This window comes from Tauraco erythrolophus, chromosome 6, assembly GCF_009769465.1.
Source record: "Tauraco erythrolophus isolate bTauEry1 chromosome 6, bTauEry1.pri, whole genome shotgun sequence".
Taxonomy (NCBI): Eukaryota; Metazoa; Chordata; class Aves; order Musophagiformes; family Musophagidae; genus Tauraco; species Tauraco erythrolophus.
The window spans coordinates 43117118-43135321 of NC_141470.1; the positions used below are offsets into that span (position 1 = coordinate 43117118).

Genomic DNA, 18204 nt, shown 5'->3' on the forward strand with positions numbered 1-18204 from the left:
ACTTCTACATTTTATGTAGGTTCCTTTCACCATAAATAACAGAATTATACAAAAATCTCTGTTAGTGAAAAGATACCAAAACATAAACCAGGAATATAATTACGGTATGGTAAAATTAATTAAAAGTGAATGTATATTACTGAGGAAACTTCGGATTTGTATATTGCAAGTTTAAAAAAGTAAATAACTACCTTATATTTACTTCCAAATTAGATTTTTCAATATAATAAATTCAGATAACTTGGGAGGCACTTTCTACAAATAAGTTATCAGGTTTCACTTTACCGTAAGGCAGTATAGCTCCCAACAGTGAGAAAGAGATTTCTCCAAAATGCGCACAAAGATCTTTGAGCAAAATTTCCAAGGAAAAGCCCATAACATTTTTATATTAGCTCAGTTGTGCCTTCCTGGGTAGTTTTCCCTAGAAGATATTGGTTTTGCAAGACCTACCTCTGCTCATTATTTTTAAATAGAAATGTACATGTCAACCTGCTGCAGAGATGGGGTGGAGCAATGTGCACCTTCATTCTGGCATTTCTCTTGCACACGAATGCTGTCCTGAATTCTAGACATTGGTACCTTTAACCTTAAGGACATGATGATTTTGAATGCCCAGCCCTAAGATCAAGTTAGATGCCTTGCCTGTCCATGTGTTTTGGTACACAAGCCTTTAGAGGAGTGTGACTGTTAGAAATATCAGTGTTTTGGATGATGGGAAGACTCTCTAACAATCAGTTTTTAAGCCACTTCAGTACTCTGAAGGTGCAAACAGAGGGCATGGGAGGAACAATCAGAACTGTGCAAATGGTGGAGGTTTTAATTAAGATTAAGTTTACAATTTTAGTACAGTGAGGAAAGACTTTCTGTGTCTGACTAATCTTTCCTCTTCCTCACTACTTGGGAAGCTTGAGGCTGGCCCAGAAAGGTATTCAACTTTGTGTTTAAGTACAACATATGTGTTCTGACCTCCTGTAGCAAACTCATGTTTTCTCTGACGAATAGGAAAGAAATCGTGACAAAAGTTTGTGTTGAATTGCTACTTTAATAGGACAAATTCTTCTGGATTTTTAAGAATGAGGCTGCTTGGGCTTACAGTTCTTGTGGCATGCGAAGAGGTATGGCTGAGGAGCTGGAAGGCATGTGGCAGTTTTGATGAAATGCACTCTAACAGTTATGTTGTATGGTTCTACATCTTTATTAATTTGTATATTCTGCCCGGTTTTAGCAAGCACCATTCTGTCATCCCAGCCCTTTCTGTTGTCAGAGCAAGCCTGTTCTCCACCTGGCCCCTGATTATTACAAACCCTTCTTTTGCGTCGTGCCTGTCACTCTCTTGTCCTGCAGGCTGAAGATGCAGACCTGCAAGACAAGGAAAGTAGCAAAAGATACTGGCCATTGTTCAATTCTCATTCTTATAAGGGCTTTTTTTAACCTCGCAATTTTGGAATGCTATTGTCAGAAACTATTCACAGTCTTAGAAGTCTCTGGAGAGGTTAATCCTTTCATACTTTTCTTCAATGCTTTTTAGTATTTGATAGAGAGAACTTCTCTGGATACATAGCTGAGATCTATGTGATGCACAGGGGATGCCATGCTCTTGTGTTGTATTTAATGTTACACTGAACAGAACCAAAGGCAGGGGGACAGTCAGGAGTTAGACACCAGAGGTCCAGATTTTAAATTAACAGCATGATCAGGACACCTCCATGGATTTGGTCAGACAATGCTGCTGAGACCATGCTACTGATTGCATTTGTGCTCCATAGTCCTGAAGTCACAGGTCATGTTCCTAATCTTTATAACAGAACAGCGGAAAACCTATGTATTTCTGAAAGCCAAGAGAAACCCTGCAAAAAGGTATTACTGTTATTTACTGGATTTTTTTGTTTGTGTTCCCCTCTCCCCGCCTCGTTATTTCTGATGGCTCTGGGAACTGCCTGAAGTTCTGTCTTGCTATAAAACAGCCCTACTCTATCTAAAATTTCATTTTATGACTCCTGTGGACAGGCTTAAAATTCACTGTGCTGTTACTGATGTTACTTAAACTCTACCATGAGTTTAAGTACCTTGATAAGTAAGAATGCTGTTGCCTTCTAATTTTGCTCATTCTATGTGGAGGTTTCACATTGTTCTGATGATTTTAGTAAACTGAAAAAGAAAGTGATAAAGTTATTACCAATATAAAAGCATTTCTGAGATTTATGATGATAAAAACACTTTGCTAAGATTTTAACTGGTAACAAGCATGCCCTGATTAACAGAATTAATTTTCTGCATGATTAAACACAACATGTCCTTTGTTATAGGACTATCGAATGTTCAGCTCTCAGTAAACACATTTTATGATATAGGATTATTTTTTAATCTGATTCAGTCCAGAAGAGAGCGTGCAAGATGAAGGATGAACGAGGCAGGGGAGCCAACATCGGGAACGGTAATACACTAAGAATGAAGTCAACTGCAGCAAGGTCCTTGTTTTAGTTATGCAGAGGGAGAGAGAAAAAAGAGGAAAAGAAAAAAAACCAAATACCAAAACAAACAAAAACCCCACAATAAAAGCAACAGAAGAGTTACCATCCTGCTTCAAGAACAAAACCAAATGACTAAACTTAGAGTAGAAATAGTACTTCCAAGAAGCTGCTTGAAGTCCAAGAAGCCTAACACTGCCAAGTGGTGGACTCAATCTTAAAGATCTTTTCCAACCTAAATGCTTCTATGATTCAGCTATACAATGCTGATTAAAATGCCAGGGTGACTTCTTGGAAGTATTGTTTCTACCCTGTGTTTTCAATAACAGAAGACCTGTCGGCTGCCTGTGAGGATAGAGTGGTAAATGATCAGGTTTGTCTGTAAAGAGTCTTTGATGACTCTTGCCTGCCAAAGAGTAAGCTACATCTCCATGGGAGATGTTTTAAGTCGTGTACTCCTCAACATACTTTTATTCAGTAGCTGCATCTGTGACAGAGCCGGCGTCTGTTTCGTGTTCTGTAATAAAGCCTTCTCCACAACTTTATAATGTGGAGAAATAGACAGAATATTGTAATAGAAAACAGCAACAACACAAAGATTGAATGCACAGATATGACCACGTAAATGCTACAGTGATAAACTTAATTCTGGTAAGTAGTTACTCCCAATTTTACCTCTCAAGAAATTCACCAATTCCAAAGATATAAAGTGTCAAGCTGGGATGTACATCCTTTTAGAATGGTGCAGCTGAATGTGAACTTCTATAAAATATACATGTAGGTGAGCCTATACACTGCAAAATGCCATCTGACCACCTCATTGTTTGGCAGAAGCTGGACTTTGTGCTTTAATTTAAGAGACAATGTTTTATCCAGCTTAAGGTTCAACTGATGGCAGAGGAACTGAACTATGTCTGCATTTCATAAGAAATTCTATACTAATTACAGTCTAGTGTGGCAGTGGTATAGCTTTTCTACAGCACGATAGAGAAAGGGTAATGCAAGGTAGGATACTTTCATAACTCAAATTCAACTGAATGTATTATAATTTGTATATTTAAAACACAGAATAGTTTGCTTACAGTAGCAAATAACAAAGTACTTCATAACAAAAGACTTGTGCTCCCTAGGAAATAGTGTCTGACAATACTTCCCTTTTAACACCAATTTAGTGATATTTATTCTAGTACATTCCAATATCAAAAATTGTGCAGCAGAAGAACACTAGCACTGAGTTCTTATCTCCAGTTTACATTGGTGTAAATTTTGAGTCTCTCGTTTGACACTCTGTATGCATATAACCTTTCAATCTCCTTCTTCCCACAGTAACAACCATTATCCTTTGTCTTTCTCCACTTCAGAATAAGGTCATTCTAACATGTAGGTCTAACAAGAAATACAATGTATTTTCATTGATTTGTATTGTCACTGATTACCCCTTTGTGTTATATAGTGATCGTATAGTAAGGACATTCTATGTTGTCATGCAAAGCCAGTCTTAAGGAACAGATTCTGCACCTCAGGCTCCCTCAGTTTATTTATAAGGTCTTGCTTTTTAGAAAATGAGCTTTCTGACAGTAGCCTTGAAAATATTTACCATTGTTAATCAATCAGTAGAACTGAATATTTGGCACTAGTATAGAATTTTTTCTCTGTTTTTCCCCAGAGACTACTGTTTTTTCATAGTCTTGTTCAGAGATTGGATACTCCAGGCTCAGGAAAATGAGAGCATTTTGTCATTTGATTATTGGAAATATCTCAGTTTAATTTACAACAGAATATAGTAAACTCATTCTGTCCTGGTAGGACAGTGACTTAAAGTACAAGTGTGTAACCAGACCGTCACCAGCATCTTTATTGTGTTTTTACTGCAAAAACAGTCTCTTAGAAGAGGACCATGAAGTGGAAAACAACTGCAAAGCATCAGTTATTGACATTTTTTTTCCATGTTCAATTTTTCACTGATTCTGACTTACTGCATCCTTTGAAAAAGAGAAGAAACTGAATTCCACTTCTAAGATGGAGCACTAAGAGTAAATGAATGATTGCCTCCCACTCAATTTCTGTGATATATATTTGGGATGATTAATATCTCAGTAGACTTTTGCAGGATTTGCTAGATATCCATGTCCATAGAGGAGTGTTTTTGATAGAGATCAAGTTCTTATAGTTGTGTTAAGTAACAAAAAAGCATATGTAGGGCAATCTGGAATGCACACTTAAAATAAGCTAGAAGGTAAAACAAGTAGCTTTTTTATATTTGATTAGCAATTAATAAAGTTGCTATTTTATTCTGCTATAATACTGCAAAACTAGTCCTTCATTATCACTGAAGATTTTAATTTGAAAGTCAACTGCAGTAGATTTATTGCCTATTTGTGGTGTGTACTATTTTCTAGATTGTGCCTTGTGCCTGTTAGTTCAGCTTTTGCAGAATGTAGGTTTTTGAGACTTAAACCGATCAATACCTACTCGAGGTCTTCAAAGCCTCTTTGGATTTGCAGTTGATATCAGTAGAACAGGGACAAAAAAAAAAAGCCTAAGTACAACAGTGAGATAGATGAATTCATACAGAAAAAAAGTCAGAGATCTATCTGAAACTCTGTGCTGCCTGAGTTTGAGTTACTGTAAGTATTCACAATAGTTGAAGACAGAAATTGAGTTTAAAAACCAAAAATAGTTAATTTATTGAGAGATCATATTTCTGAGGTACAAGAACTGGGACACAATTGCTTGTATTCAGGACTCATAGGAAGATGATCATGTTTGTTTATTTGCTGCTTTTGTTCATTTCTGAGTTAAATAAACAGCAGTTTTTAATTATCGTTTCTGAAAGAGCACGTTTTTATAGCTCTCTCAAAACTTAGCGTTTTACTCTTAACTGGACAGTCCCAACTAGTTAGGCTTGTATTCAGGTAATGTTTCTTCATTGGTAACCCTCTGTGATTTAATTTTCCACTGTTTTAGGGTAGGTATGAAAGCCTTGTATTTCATTTAGGTACACAAAAAGACCTGCATGATTTACTTGGAATTTTTGTCTTCTATGTCCTTGGAAAATTGCTGGTACTTTTTGGTGTTTTTTTTTTTTAATTTCCCCAAAACATGTTGAAGTTTACTGCCAAACATAACAAATCTCACTGTAAGAATTAACTGAGAGAGAAAGGTGTATATGTTTGAAAGAGAAACTTTAAAAGGAAATGGAATTTCTAAATCAGCTCCATTATTGCTCAGCAAAAATTGCATCAAGGCAAGGCATAAGCAAATATGTGTAACTGTTATTATCACAAGCTTATAAAGGCATTCCAGCCTTCTTCCTTCGGACTTTCCCTAACGACATTCTTCAGTGTCCATTTCCCTTCACTTGCCTGCATTTTTCCTAGACTGCATATTTCCCTTCTCCTCTCAAGTCCTTTCACTACTTTCTCTTTACAGCTGCTGTTGTTCCATAGACTGGTAACTCTGTCATGCTGTCAGCAGCCAAGCAAACGCTTCACTTCCCTGCCTTCTGCGGCAGAAAATGCAAGAGAGTCCTTATACAAAGTCTCCTCCATGTTTGTTGCATTTACTTGCCATATCATCAAATAGTTAAGCAGGCATTCTCCTCCTAATGGAAGTAAGAGTAGTTACATAGATGTAGCAGGTTTTGAAGCTATTGAATTTTAAAGCTGTTGATAGCTTCAAAATAGTTTGAAGCTATTGATATTTGAAGTTATCAGAATTTGTAATGCGTTTTTCTTTCGGTGAAGCATATTAAAAGAAAACAGTAACATATTGGTCCCAATGTGCTTTTGAACTTACTCTACCCTCTCTTCTTTGTCCTGTTCCTAGAGGCAAGTGTTGCAAACAGCAGATTTCATCCTTTCATCATCTGGTTCTCTGAGCCCCAGAATCAAACTGATCACCCCAGCTGCAGTACATAAAATGTCTATTCTATATGTTATGATGCCAAATATTATTCAAATTCTTCTGGCCAGGCACAGAGTCTGATGGAAAACAGCACATCTCACTTATTGCCTTTTTCCTTGCAATCAAAATTGCTGAGTAATCAGTGGACGCCAGATATGGGAAAGCAGAATGTGAATAATGCCAATTTGCTTGGTTTTGTTTACACTTACTATTTAAAATAAAAATAACTGTAGCAATATGGCTTTCATTAATTATGAAGCACAGGCAATGTGTTAACAATATCAGTTTTGAAGCCTGTAAGAAACGCAATTTATATGTCTATGTGTTCTGTCATAGTGCATGATTTCTAATATCTTTTTCATTCAGGTCATTTTTATGCAGCATTTGATTGGATATACATCTCATGGATATACATGTCACGTTCTCTGGTAGAAACCTGAATAGTTCAGTTCTAGAATTTGGGAATACGCTGTACTTTGATCTGACTTAAAGATTCAGGCTTTTTGACTGTCATGCAAGGAGAAAAATGATGGTGTGAATCATTTGGTTAAAATTGTTGCAGTCCAAAAGCGTTCGTTTTAAATGCATTCTTTCTGACTTTTTTTAAAAAAAAAGTTCTGTTGTGTTTTTTTTTCTCTTTGTTTTCTTTCTCTAGGCTGAGGTTCAGCTATGCTATCTGGAAGCACAAAGAGATGCTGTTGAACAGATGTCCTTAAAGCTGTACAGTGAGCAGTACAACAGTAGTAGCAAGCGAAAGGAAGAGTTTGCTGATATGTCAAAAGTTCACACAGTGGGAAGTAATGGGTAGGGAACTATTCTTTTTGTTGTTTTATTCTCACTGATCTGTTGTGTTTTTTTACATGATATACTTTTTCTTAGTTCTAGTTAACCAGGATTTTTCTTCCTAGGCCAAGAGGCAAGGGAAAACTCTCTCTATATAATTAATTTTTTATATGTGAATGCAAAAAATAATGGGTTCTAGATAATTTATCCAAATCATGGTTTGTTCACAGGACTCCATAACATTACCTAATATCAACCCATTATTTTGATTAAAAAAAATCTAATGTGTCCTTTTGCTTCAGGCTTTTCTCCTCCAACAGCTTCACATCTTTTGATTTCTTAGCATCTTCCAAGGAAGCATCTTTATAATGTATTAATACCTCTGCAAGACAATTCTCTATAATCATTATTCTTCTAGTGACTAGGAAATAATGAATGTGAAGCCATTTATTTATAGTTTACCAGTTCGAACATCCCAGTTTTGTACTTCTAGTAAGCTTTAATTTTAACTGTTTTCCCTTGACTTGGTCTTCTCAGTCTGTTTTTTAATAAATGTAAACACATGTACAGACACACTCATATATATTAAGTGGATCTATAAAAAGCATTCTTTCTTAATAGTTTGAGCAAAGAATCTTGAACAAATTAATCACTGGACTATGCTAAAATGAAGTCTTTCTGCCCCTCCCTTTTCCACAAGCAAGGAAACTTTTAGTTCTTGTTCAGGACTTTTTCTTGAAGGTCTTTTAAAAACTGTTGTCTTCCAACTGCTAGCTCCTTTAAATGAACATAAGAACATACCTGTGAATTCATAATAATGTGAGGCAAAAGCAGTTTGAAGGAATCAACTAGCACTTATTGTTTGGGTACACCATCCTGATACAAGTTTTCTTGTATCTGGTAAATACAGTAGAACTTTTGCCTGCAGTTTCTATGCAAGCAAAGTCATTGAACAAGGTGTTCGTGAGTTCTTTATCTCCAGAACTTCCTTTTTCAATTCTTAACTCAATGTTGAGGTCTTAGAAACACATTTTTATTAAATTACCGACTGTAAAGATAAATGAGCCTTGTAAACATCCCCTCTTATTATACGGAAAGATGACTGTTTTAGAAAAGTTGATGTGGGCTAATTATGTAGGATTACTGAAATCTTGATTACATATGCAGAAATCTGTCAGATTCTCAAACACGCTAGTGCAGCTAGTGCCAACCATAAAAATAATTTGTTCAGAATTGGTGTGTATATGTATATAAATGTGCACTGGGGGCTACGTGTTCAAAAACAGCTTCTAATTTAAAAAAAAACAACATTCAAAAACAGTTGAATGTGAGCAAGAATTAGGGCTGGAATTTTGTGTGGGATGTAAGACATTAACAGACATTTGATTTTATTGAGGATAGGGGATATAAAGATTTAAGCTTCATGGAAAAATCTAGTTTGTAAATCTACATACCGTATATATAAAGCAAATAGGCTCTTAAATGTACTTGTTTGCACTTGCAATTACATGCTTATTGCTGGGAATGGTAATCTACTAGTGTTCTTTACCTTTTCTGTGCGGTGGGCACATTTCTGGCCCCTTATGTCCATCCCAGCCCTTAAAGGTTCAAGAGTGGCTTAATGGGCCAAAGGACCGGTGGGAGACAAATACCATACCATGTATTATGCCGTTATAGAAACTGAGGTGGGCCAGATTCAGATGGAAAACTTCCAGTTGAACCAGTCTGAGGTATTGTATCGAACACAATGGAAATGCCTTTCTGCTCTTTGAAGATACAGTTGATAGAACATTTCCCTACTGCACAAAAACTGTGGACATAAAAACTGTGGACAAAATAACTGTGGACAGAAATTTCACAGTAGGATGACCTAGCTAGAGACTGACACTGTACAGCGAAGAGGCCATTTATACAACTGGGAAAATTAAGGTATCTATCCATTAGCTGTTGTGAAAGTTTGACCTAGGAGAATGAAGACTGTCTACAGGGAGAACAAGAATTACAGTCGATAGAGAACTGTTTATATAGTGGGGCAAAAGATACGGGAGGTGGCTTTGTGTAGGAGATAGTTAGACTGAGATAGGTAAGGAAGGATCTGTACAATGGGGTGATACCTGTGGATGTGTAAAGAATAGATTTCCTGCAGAACGGAGATCCTGTTACAACAGTGATAGTGTTCTTGTGTATCTGCATGGAAATGGCTAAAGTGACAATGAAAGAGAAGGGAATGAATATCCACTGCAGGAGAACACCAGTTAGACAGGCAGCAAGAGCTAACCAAAAGCAGTTGAGCGCAGCTGTAAAATCTTATAGCAGATCTGGCTGGAGATGTTGCATCCCCTCAAAACTAGGGAGGAATTTATACAGGTACTATTGAGAGATTATGTTATGATATTTTCATCAATGCACAACATGAAGGACAGATCCTGGGGTCCTGTCACCACCTCGTATTGGGCATTGACAAATGAGGCTTTGAGATAAATGCATTCAAAGGGGCTTCAGGTTGCACAGAATATAAGGCAATTTTAAAGCCGTTAATGTCAGAACTCTGGTTTCTCCTATACCCTCCTAGTAAAAACATGTGTGTGGAAAGGAGTTCCAGAAAATGATGACCCAGAAACTTGAAAGAACTTTTTGTCTGGCTGAATTTTTTTGGTAGGCATACCAATGTGTTTAGAGTATTTCTAAACACCACGTGAGTTATGCCATCAAAGAAATAATACAAACTGGAAATGTGTGTTAAACATGGGGAAAAAGGCTGATGGAAATAGCTTCACATTCCTTTTTATTTATTAATGCCACAGACGAACTGGTTTTCTCATGAGAAAGGTGCTCATGAATTTTCATTCAAAATAATAAATTGATGTCCACATTTTAAGAAATATGTTTAGGGTTCAAGGGATTAGACATGCAACTCTGCATATCTGATTCCCTGTTTACCAAGATAAAATATACTTCTTAATGTCGTTTCAGTTATTATGTAGCTAATGGTTTTAGCTTATTAACCAACAAACCTACATTAAGGAAGTTGTAGTTACCTGCCCTTTAAGTAATACTATAGCACTCTTGTTGGCAACATTTGGGTACATTTAATGGAGGAATATTTTTTTGCAATGAACAGATGACCTAATTTATTCTTTTTTTCAGCGATTGGTGGATTTGGATAATCAACCAAAATTAGATCTTTTCTATAGTTCTTGCGTTTGTAACATACATCAGTATTTCAAAAGTTATGCTTTCCCTGATTCTGCCTGTGGCAATATGAAATAAAGATCTGCTAAGCCCAGAAAAAGTAGAATCTGAATGAAAAAGAAATATTCAATATACCACAGAAATACTGACAGGTATATTTTAATCTTAACCTGTCACTGATCCTACAATTGCTAGATTTTCTGAATATATTTTTAGCAGCTTAGAAACTTACACACTCTTCCAAATAGTAATTTAATAGTAATCAATAGGTCCATCCATTTAGATATGAGGCATTAATTTTAAAAACAATATTTTTTTTTTTTTTAAATCGGAGTTATTTTAGAAATATTAAAAATATTGCAATCAAATTAAAAACAAACAAACAAAAAACAACAACCAAAACCATAGATGATATTTTGTAGGCTGTCTTCACTATCTTCAGACTCAGGCAAATAACTGCCATAGACAGTTTGCTTAAAAATGGTCCAAGATGAATTTATTTTACAGAAAAAATAAAAGAGAGAACAGGGACAATATGTAAACTATAGGGGTAAAAAATCCTCATTACATCTTGCATCCCTTCCTGGGCTTTTTCCAGTGAATCCTGTTTCTCTCACTCTTCATTTTGGGTTGAGTTCTTGTTTAGAACTTCAGCTAGAAATCAAAACGTTCAGCTGTTTCCTGATGTTTATCTGGTATAAAGGTCAGGGAAAATTGCTTTTGTGTGTCTTTAAAGGATTGATTAATTCTATTACACCCATAAACAAACAAAATTGGACTGTAACTAAGATGTGGTTCTATAGACGCAAAGCAGGTGTTTGAATCCAGCACATGTTCTGCCCTTTATAGTAAAATCACAATCCACCTCTTGGTGCAGTTTCTGAAGGCATCGCATCCCATTCTGGCAGCAGCTGTTCCTGAACATTGGATGTAGGCTTTGATTCCCATGATCTTCATATCTTGATTTAGATTTTTCACTGGTACAAACTGGCCAAGTCCAACTGAGACTATACCGATTTATATGAGATGAAATCTAGTCTCTTATATCATAAAACATATGTTTTAATATTGCCTGTCAGTTTTATCACTTGGGATAATATTTGGATAAGACGGAACGGAAAAAAAAAGGAGCAGTAGGTACTGAAGATACAGAATGATTATACAGTTTTCTGAGGAAGGGATAAAGACTCAGTATCACTGCAAATAAAACATTCAAAATGGAGTTTAGTTTTATTTCAGTTTCAAAATGATACCTGCATCAAATACCTTCTGAAACAGGAGAAAAGCCCTGAACTCCATATAAAACTGTTGTATTTCAACAATAGTAACTTGCCCTTTTATGTTTGCTCTTCTTTATAATAACATCATTGCTTACCTTCTCAGGGCAGCAGGCAATTTGAAGTAAGTGCACCTCATAAATTATTAAGGAAAAGTATACTAAGTACAGTGGATTAAACCAGAGAGTTACTTCAGAAGCAGGAATCAACACTTGTGCATAATACAAGACTTCCTTTGTTGTTAACTCATTGCAAATAATACCACAGAGGCAAATTCGTTCTTCTCTTTTGCTTTCTTGCAGAAAGACAGTTCTACTTGTCCCAACTTTATCTATAAGCTTTCAAAATTACCATGCATATGGTACTCTAGTTAATAGCAACTGAAACTGCGATAGTATTAATAACAATAAAAACATCTTTAGTTTATTGTTTCTCTGTTGAAATACTGCTAATTTTTTTAATGGGGTTGCTAAAAAGGTTGTTAATAATTGGAGAAATTGGCTTTAGTGGAACATGCACTATTGTTTGATCAATATGGGTTTTTTTTGATACTACTGACAAGGCTTTTGTTAGTTCCAATTTTGCAAGTTTGAAGATCCCTTTTCAAGGGGTATCTTTTTGACGAATGTGCAGTTTTTCAGCATGTACCTTCTGTCTTGTATCACAGTGTTTTAGAAGAATCTATGCTTTACTTATTCACTAGGCTTTCAATAGAGAATCACATTAATCCTTTTAAGCTCCTTATTCTAATGATTTATTTTGTTGAAAACCGTAGTGATCCTCCTTTGAATTTTAATGATTGCTGGCTATTCAAGGATTCATTGTTTTGACTTCCTGTCCTTACCTTTGTTTCTTACATGTCTGTAGGGAACACCTGTCTAATACTGTATCTGGCCTTAGTTCTCACTGGCTTACCATATTCACTCAAGCCTATCTTAAGGCGTTAAGTTGAAATGCTAGCTACTCATCCATGAAAATAAATGTAGGATATTTACAGAGACAGGCAGATAGACAGCAGAGGGATGGCTGAATGGATTGAGTCATTTTTCGATTAAAATAATATTTTTATATGAATTATATCAAGATCATTGTTGCAAAGTTGGCTCCATATACAATTGGCACTTTAAAAATCATTAAACAACACCACCTATGGGGGATTTCTATTTCAAAATTTTTGAAGCAAATGCAGTATGCCAACAGTTGTCAGGATTTGGCATCAGCTGCTGAATTTAGGTCATGGCACTGGCTTAAATTGGATATCAGTTTTCATTTTCATCCACTCTGTATAAATACAGAATGTCTCTTTAGAAATATAGCTAGGAACATCATGAGTTTTCAAGAATATATTATTCTAATACAAGATTTTAACAACTACACAGTATTTATGCATAATACATTTTGTTCCTTATCTACAGCCTTTTGGACTTTGATTCAGAATACCAGGAGCTCTGGGATTGGCTGATTGACATGGAATCCATCGTGATGGACAGCCATGACCTGATGATGTCAGAGGAGCAGCAGCAGCATCTTTACAAGGTTAGCGCTACCGTTACTGCCTTTACCTAGCTATAGAAGATCTGATTAGCTTGACAAGTCTTTCTCTCACAGGATATCGCTGCGTTCATTGTATGTATCATGGTGTCTATTAGAATTCCCTTCCCTGTCCCCAACCTCATTTCCATCCCCTGTGCGCTGACAGGCTGCTCCGACATCATAATTGCAAGAAAGTTCCCTTTATCACATTCTATTTGGTGTAATTCTATAGAAGGACAAAGATTTGTCTTCAAGATGAATAGAAATAAATGAAACTGCATTAATAAATAGACTGAAACAAAATGAAGGAAAAAAATGAAATGGTAGCATTTAACAAAATGTGTTTTGATTGGAGCTTTCAGCTGGATTTTTATCCACCTTTCAGACCTCTACTGAGAAGAAAGAAATTTGCCTTGATTTTGGTTTGCTGCTTCCAGAATACGGGACTCTTCCAATTTAATTTTTATTAGTTATACATAAATCAGACATTGTCATGTTAAGTCATCACACTTGCTTGTGATTTCAGCAAAACTATTTTAAACTTGCATATTGATTATAGGGTCTTCATCTAACATACATGTACATATATACACACATATACATACATATATATACACACACATGGTTTCTCTTATTTGTCATAGCAGCCGTAGCCCAGAAGCTTTATCACTTCTTTTAGATAGACAGTACTTTTAAGAAGTTCCTGAAAATGTGTGATTTGATCCAAAAATTGATTCAGGCTTCACTGTGTGTCTGAGAAGAGGTAGTCTACAGGTCTGAGGGGTGGTGGGGAAAAGAAAGGAGAGGCTTTCGACAGAAATATCAAGCTGCAGTAAATCTTCCTCATTTAGGCAATTTTTATTGGAGTAATTCTGACAGTTGTCATCCTTGAATTGCTTTGAGCATATGGCATATTTCAAAGAGCAGATTGTGAATCATAAAAAATAAAATTAATAACTAACCACAGAATCAGCAACAGTATAATGACAAGAAACAACTACCCTCTAGCTTTTTTTTATTTCTTATCGAATAAATGGTACATTCAAGGTCAAATAGAAGTTGTTTTCTTTCTTCTATGATTGCATGATTTGATAATTTCTTAAATACAATTTGTTTGCTTTGGCATCCTAATTTCTGATGGTTACCTTGCATTTTGTTCTTTCTAATTTTGTTTTTTTTTTATTTAAAATACTCAGTGAGAAAGGGTTGTCACACGAGTTAAAATGTGTTTATAAATGGAAATATGGTTCGAGTCCAAACTATTTCAGGCTGCAAGTGAGTTTAATTCAGTGGCCTCCATTTCTTGCTTTAACAATCATTTCTTGTTTTTGCTAATGTCTTTTTCCTAACTTCTAGATGTTGAAACAGTCTTAGTCATACATTAACAGTTCTGGCCCTGGCTAGGCTCAGAAGTAAACAATGTCAGAAATGGGCAAAAAGTTTCTTGTGAATCTAAAATAAGGTGTTTTGGTAGTGCCTGTCCATATAAGACCAGCTTGTACCATGCCTAATCTAACCACTAGTTATAGTCCTGTACTGAAAAAATCAATAAACATAAATTTTAAGAAAATGATCCATCCATCAATATGAAAAGGAACAAAGTTTAAGCAGCCAGCCTGACGATTTAAGGTGCTATTTAGGATATTTCCCTTTCCGATATCCAAATGTAACCATTAAGAATAATTATAGATAGTAAGGCTGATATAATGGTGCATGGTGAGAAGAATAATAGAGGGCAGTAATTTAAGAATTAGTTTGCAGTACAATATGGTGGCAAAACGAGGAATATTGTTATGTTCAAAATGGGAAGTAATAGTCTCTTAATAGTATGAAATTCTGTATTTTGATAGGCATGATACTTCCAAAAGCAGAAAGTTTGTGCCAGAGAGAGTAGCTGAGTCTGTGCGGCACAGCCAGACCAGCACTGCTTCCAAAGCACAAGCAGCTTATTTGCTCCGCAGTTTCCACAGGGAGAGCATCTTCTAATTAATAGAGCCCCCATCGCAGAAGTACCTGTCTGGGCACTGCAAAACCACTTGAAGAAGGGCATGAACAGCCTGCCTGCCCTCCTGCCGTCTATATTCCCTCCGTATACCTTTCTACTGAAAGCAGCAAGCAAATTGTTAAGGACTGAAGGACTTAACTAGGAACGTGGAGTTTGGTGGAGAGGTAACTAAGGAGTGTCCATAAAGCAGGAGTGTTTGTAGGCAATGTAAAAAGATTGAGCGCATAGCTTTAAGAGCTATTAGCCTTTCAAAAAAACCTGACCAACTGCCTCCCGAAGTGCTGAAAACCCCATAATTTCAGACATTTAGCAGCAGACAAAAGAAAACATTAGCAGAGGTAATTGAGGGAACAATTCTGCACTAGCAAAGGAGCGATCAGATAAATCACTAGGTCTTTATCATCCTTAATTCCAGAGATTCGCCTAACAATGAATCATGCCCTCAAAACCGGTATTAATAGTTTTATAAAACTAGCCTAGGAAACCTCTCTCCTAATCAACAGTGACACCCATTTTGTTTGGAGGCTCTCACACGGAGCCGTGGCTGGTCTGGCTCTCGCAGGTGAGGTGCAGGAACCCTCCCTGCCTGCGCTTCGCGGGGACCGCAGCCCTTCACGTCTGCAGGATAAAAGAAATCTGGAAAGAGAAGTTCAGGCAGCTCTTATTATCAGAATTCCTCAACGACGTGGGGCGTTAGGAAAACACAGGTCTTGCCTCAGTCGCTCTTTGTGAGCTACAGCTTCAAACGCGTACCTGCTAATTGCACTCTCTGCATTTTGGTGGATTCTCCTAAACCCACAGATCCCTCTTCTCAGTTATTGACCTGACCAGTAATTGCCCCTGTGAGCCAGCTCAGCAAACCGCCTCTGCCAGGGAACCTGCTCGGGTATCGCTGTTACCAACAGTAATCGTTGCCCCGAAGGAGTCTGTGAACGGGAAGGAGCGATGATAAACCAGGTACATCGGAAGAGAAAAGCGCACATTAAAGCAGCGCAACGTAGTAGATAAATGCTGAATCTGCGTAAGGGAAAACAAAATGTATTTTCATGGTTAGACTATTTCCCCAGTACTCTGTTTTCAGATTTAATATAGATTTAAGTCAACTCTCAGCTTAATTTTGTTTTGTAATATTACAGGAGCTTCATAGTTGTTGTTTGTTGTGTTTTTTTTTTTATTAGGATCCTTATTATCTCACTTTAAGTAGGTTTTATTTTGCCCTTAATATTATAGGAGCAGCACAGTTTTTGTTTTGTGGTTTGTTTTTTTTTTAAAAAATAAATAACTCTGAATATGTATGTATGACTTCCTCTAGACTTCCTAGGTTTTAGTGCAAAGATCTAAAAAAAAAAAAAAAAAGAAAAAGAAAACTATTCTTCCTCACTATGCTTCCCCATAGCCCTAAATGAGCTCAGCTTTACAGTCTTAAACTGCCTAATGATTTTTGGAAATCAACTAGTGTTTGATGAAATGACAGTCCTGGAATGGATTGCTGACAGTTTATTTGTCCTCTAATGCTTTATCTATTAACTAAGAAAAAATTAAAAGGAGCATTTCCGTGGTTTTGGACTCTGGCTTCTTTGTACTGCTTTGTAATAGCTCAGTTTAATGCCAAATGTATCATGTTTATTTCATTTTAATCTACTGCATGCGAGCCTGATCTCATAAGCTCTAAGTACACAGAACTTGCATTGACTTCAGCTGTATTCATATGCCGTTACTGGAGGATGAAACCCAGAGAATTTAAACTCTGCTAATTAGCCCTTTAGTGGGAACTGGAGTCATTCTGTACCTTGAATGTTCAAAACTGAAGGAAATCGGTATTTACTGGAACTGTGGAGATTTGACATGAGTGTATACTAGGCAGAAAAGTTAATGATAATTCTTTCGATTTTCCTCAGAAGATTAATTGTAAAACTTAATTGTGTTAGATTAAAACCCCATTTAAATAAGTACAGTATGATTGTTAAAATTGTTAGTATGTTCAGAATAATATTAACTAAACATTTTTAAATATCAAATAAAGGAAACTATGTTTTTCTATCTGATTACAAGTAACGTATCGTGGTTTTAATACAAACTGCGCCAGCTATAAGTCTGGCACTGGTAAGTCTTCAGCAACGAGGGTCACGACAGATGGAAAAAGACCCTTACGCAGCAGCGCAAAGCTTTGGAAAACCCTGAGCGGAGGCGGCTGTTGAACAGGTTAACCGCTCAACTTTCCTCCGAGGGAAGCGGCTCCCTGTGTTAACTAACATGAAAACGCGCATCGAAAGCTGAGGATACCTTCCAAAAAGAGCCGAGGGGGGAAAAGTCTCCCAGCGGTTTCTTTTTCCCAGCTGGAAGCCGTCCCTGCTGGGAGGGCGCGGGTCCGTTCCTCCTCTGGGTGCGCTGCTGCTCCACCGCGCCGCGCCCGCCGGCGCAGCCCGCCGCGGCCCGCAGCGCCTCACACCCGCGCGGCTGAAAGTTTCCCTCATTTGCATCACTTCTAGACAGCCCTGTCGTACTCTTTGCTGACAGGAAATCACTGTCTTTGTCACCTTTTTTCAGTGATCTCCTTTTGGCAGAGATTGGCCATGTGACCAGGATTAATCACAACAACGGTTCTGGCTCAGAACTCAATGACATGTTTTCCTCAGCGCTTCAATAATGGTGTAGAGGAGTCAGTAGGAAATGACTACATTAATTTCAGAGTGAAAAGATAATTAACACTTAAGGACTAGTGCTATAACCTATGGAGCTTTATTCAAATTAAAACTAATTTATTGCAAACTTGTGAAAAAGAAAAAAAAAAAAGCAACAAAAAAGCCCAACCCCGTCCTTTAATGCAACTGTTAAAATAATCTTGCAAGAGTCCCCAAGTTTAAAAAGAAGCACAAGTGATATTTAACGTGGTCGTATAAATACATAAAAACTTAAACATTTGAAACTGGAGGCTGGAGTATGTAAAGTGCTTACTTAGATGATATGAATAGGAAACTGGCAAACAAAAGCAGCAGTGTGCTCCTAGAATGCTGTGCTTCAAGGAGTTTCCTTGGCAACA

The 18204-nt window shown here is 36.8% G+C and overlaps 1 protein-coding gene across 2 annotated transcripts in view; it reads left to right on the forward strand.

The window, feature by feature from the left end:
- AKAP6 (A-kinase anchoring protein 6) overlaps nt 1-18204 on the forward strand; it is a 230108-nt gene that overhangs the window by 137901 nt on the left and 74003 nt on the right. For both annotated transcript variants that reach the window (XM_086613686.1, XM_086613687.1), the window contains exons 7-8: nt 7030-7178; nt 13042-13162. In XM_086613686.1, coding sequence (XP_086469812.1) covers nt 7030-7178; nt 13042-13162 — 270 coding nt within the window. The remainder of the gene's footprint in view (nt 1-7029; nt 7179-13041; nt 13163-18204) is intronic.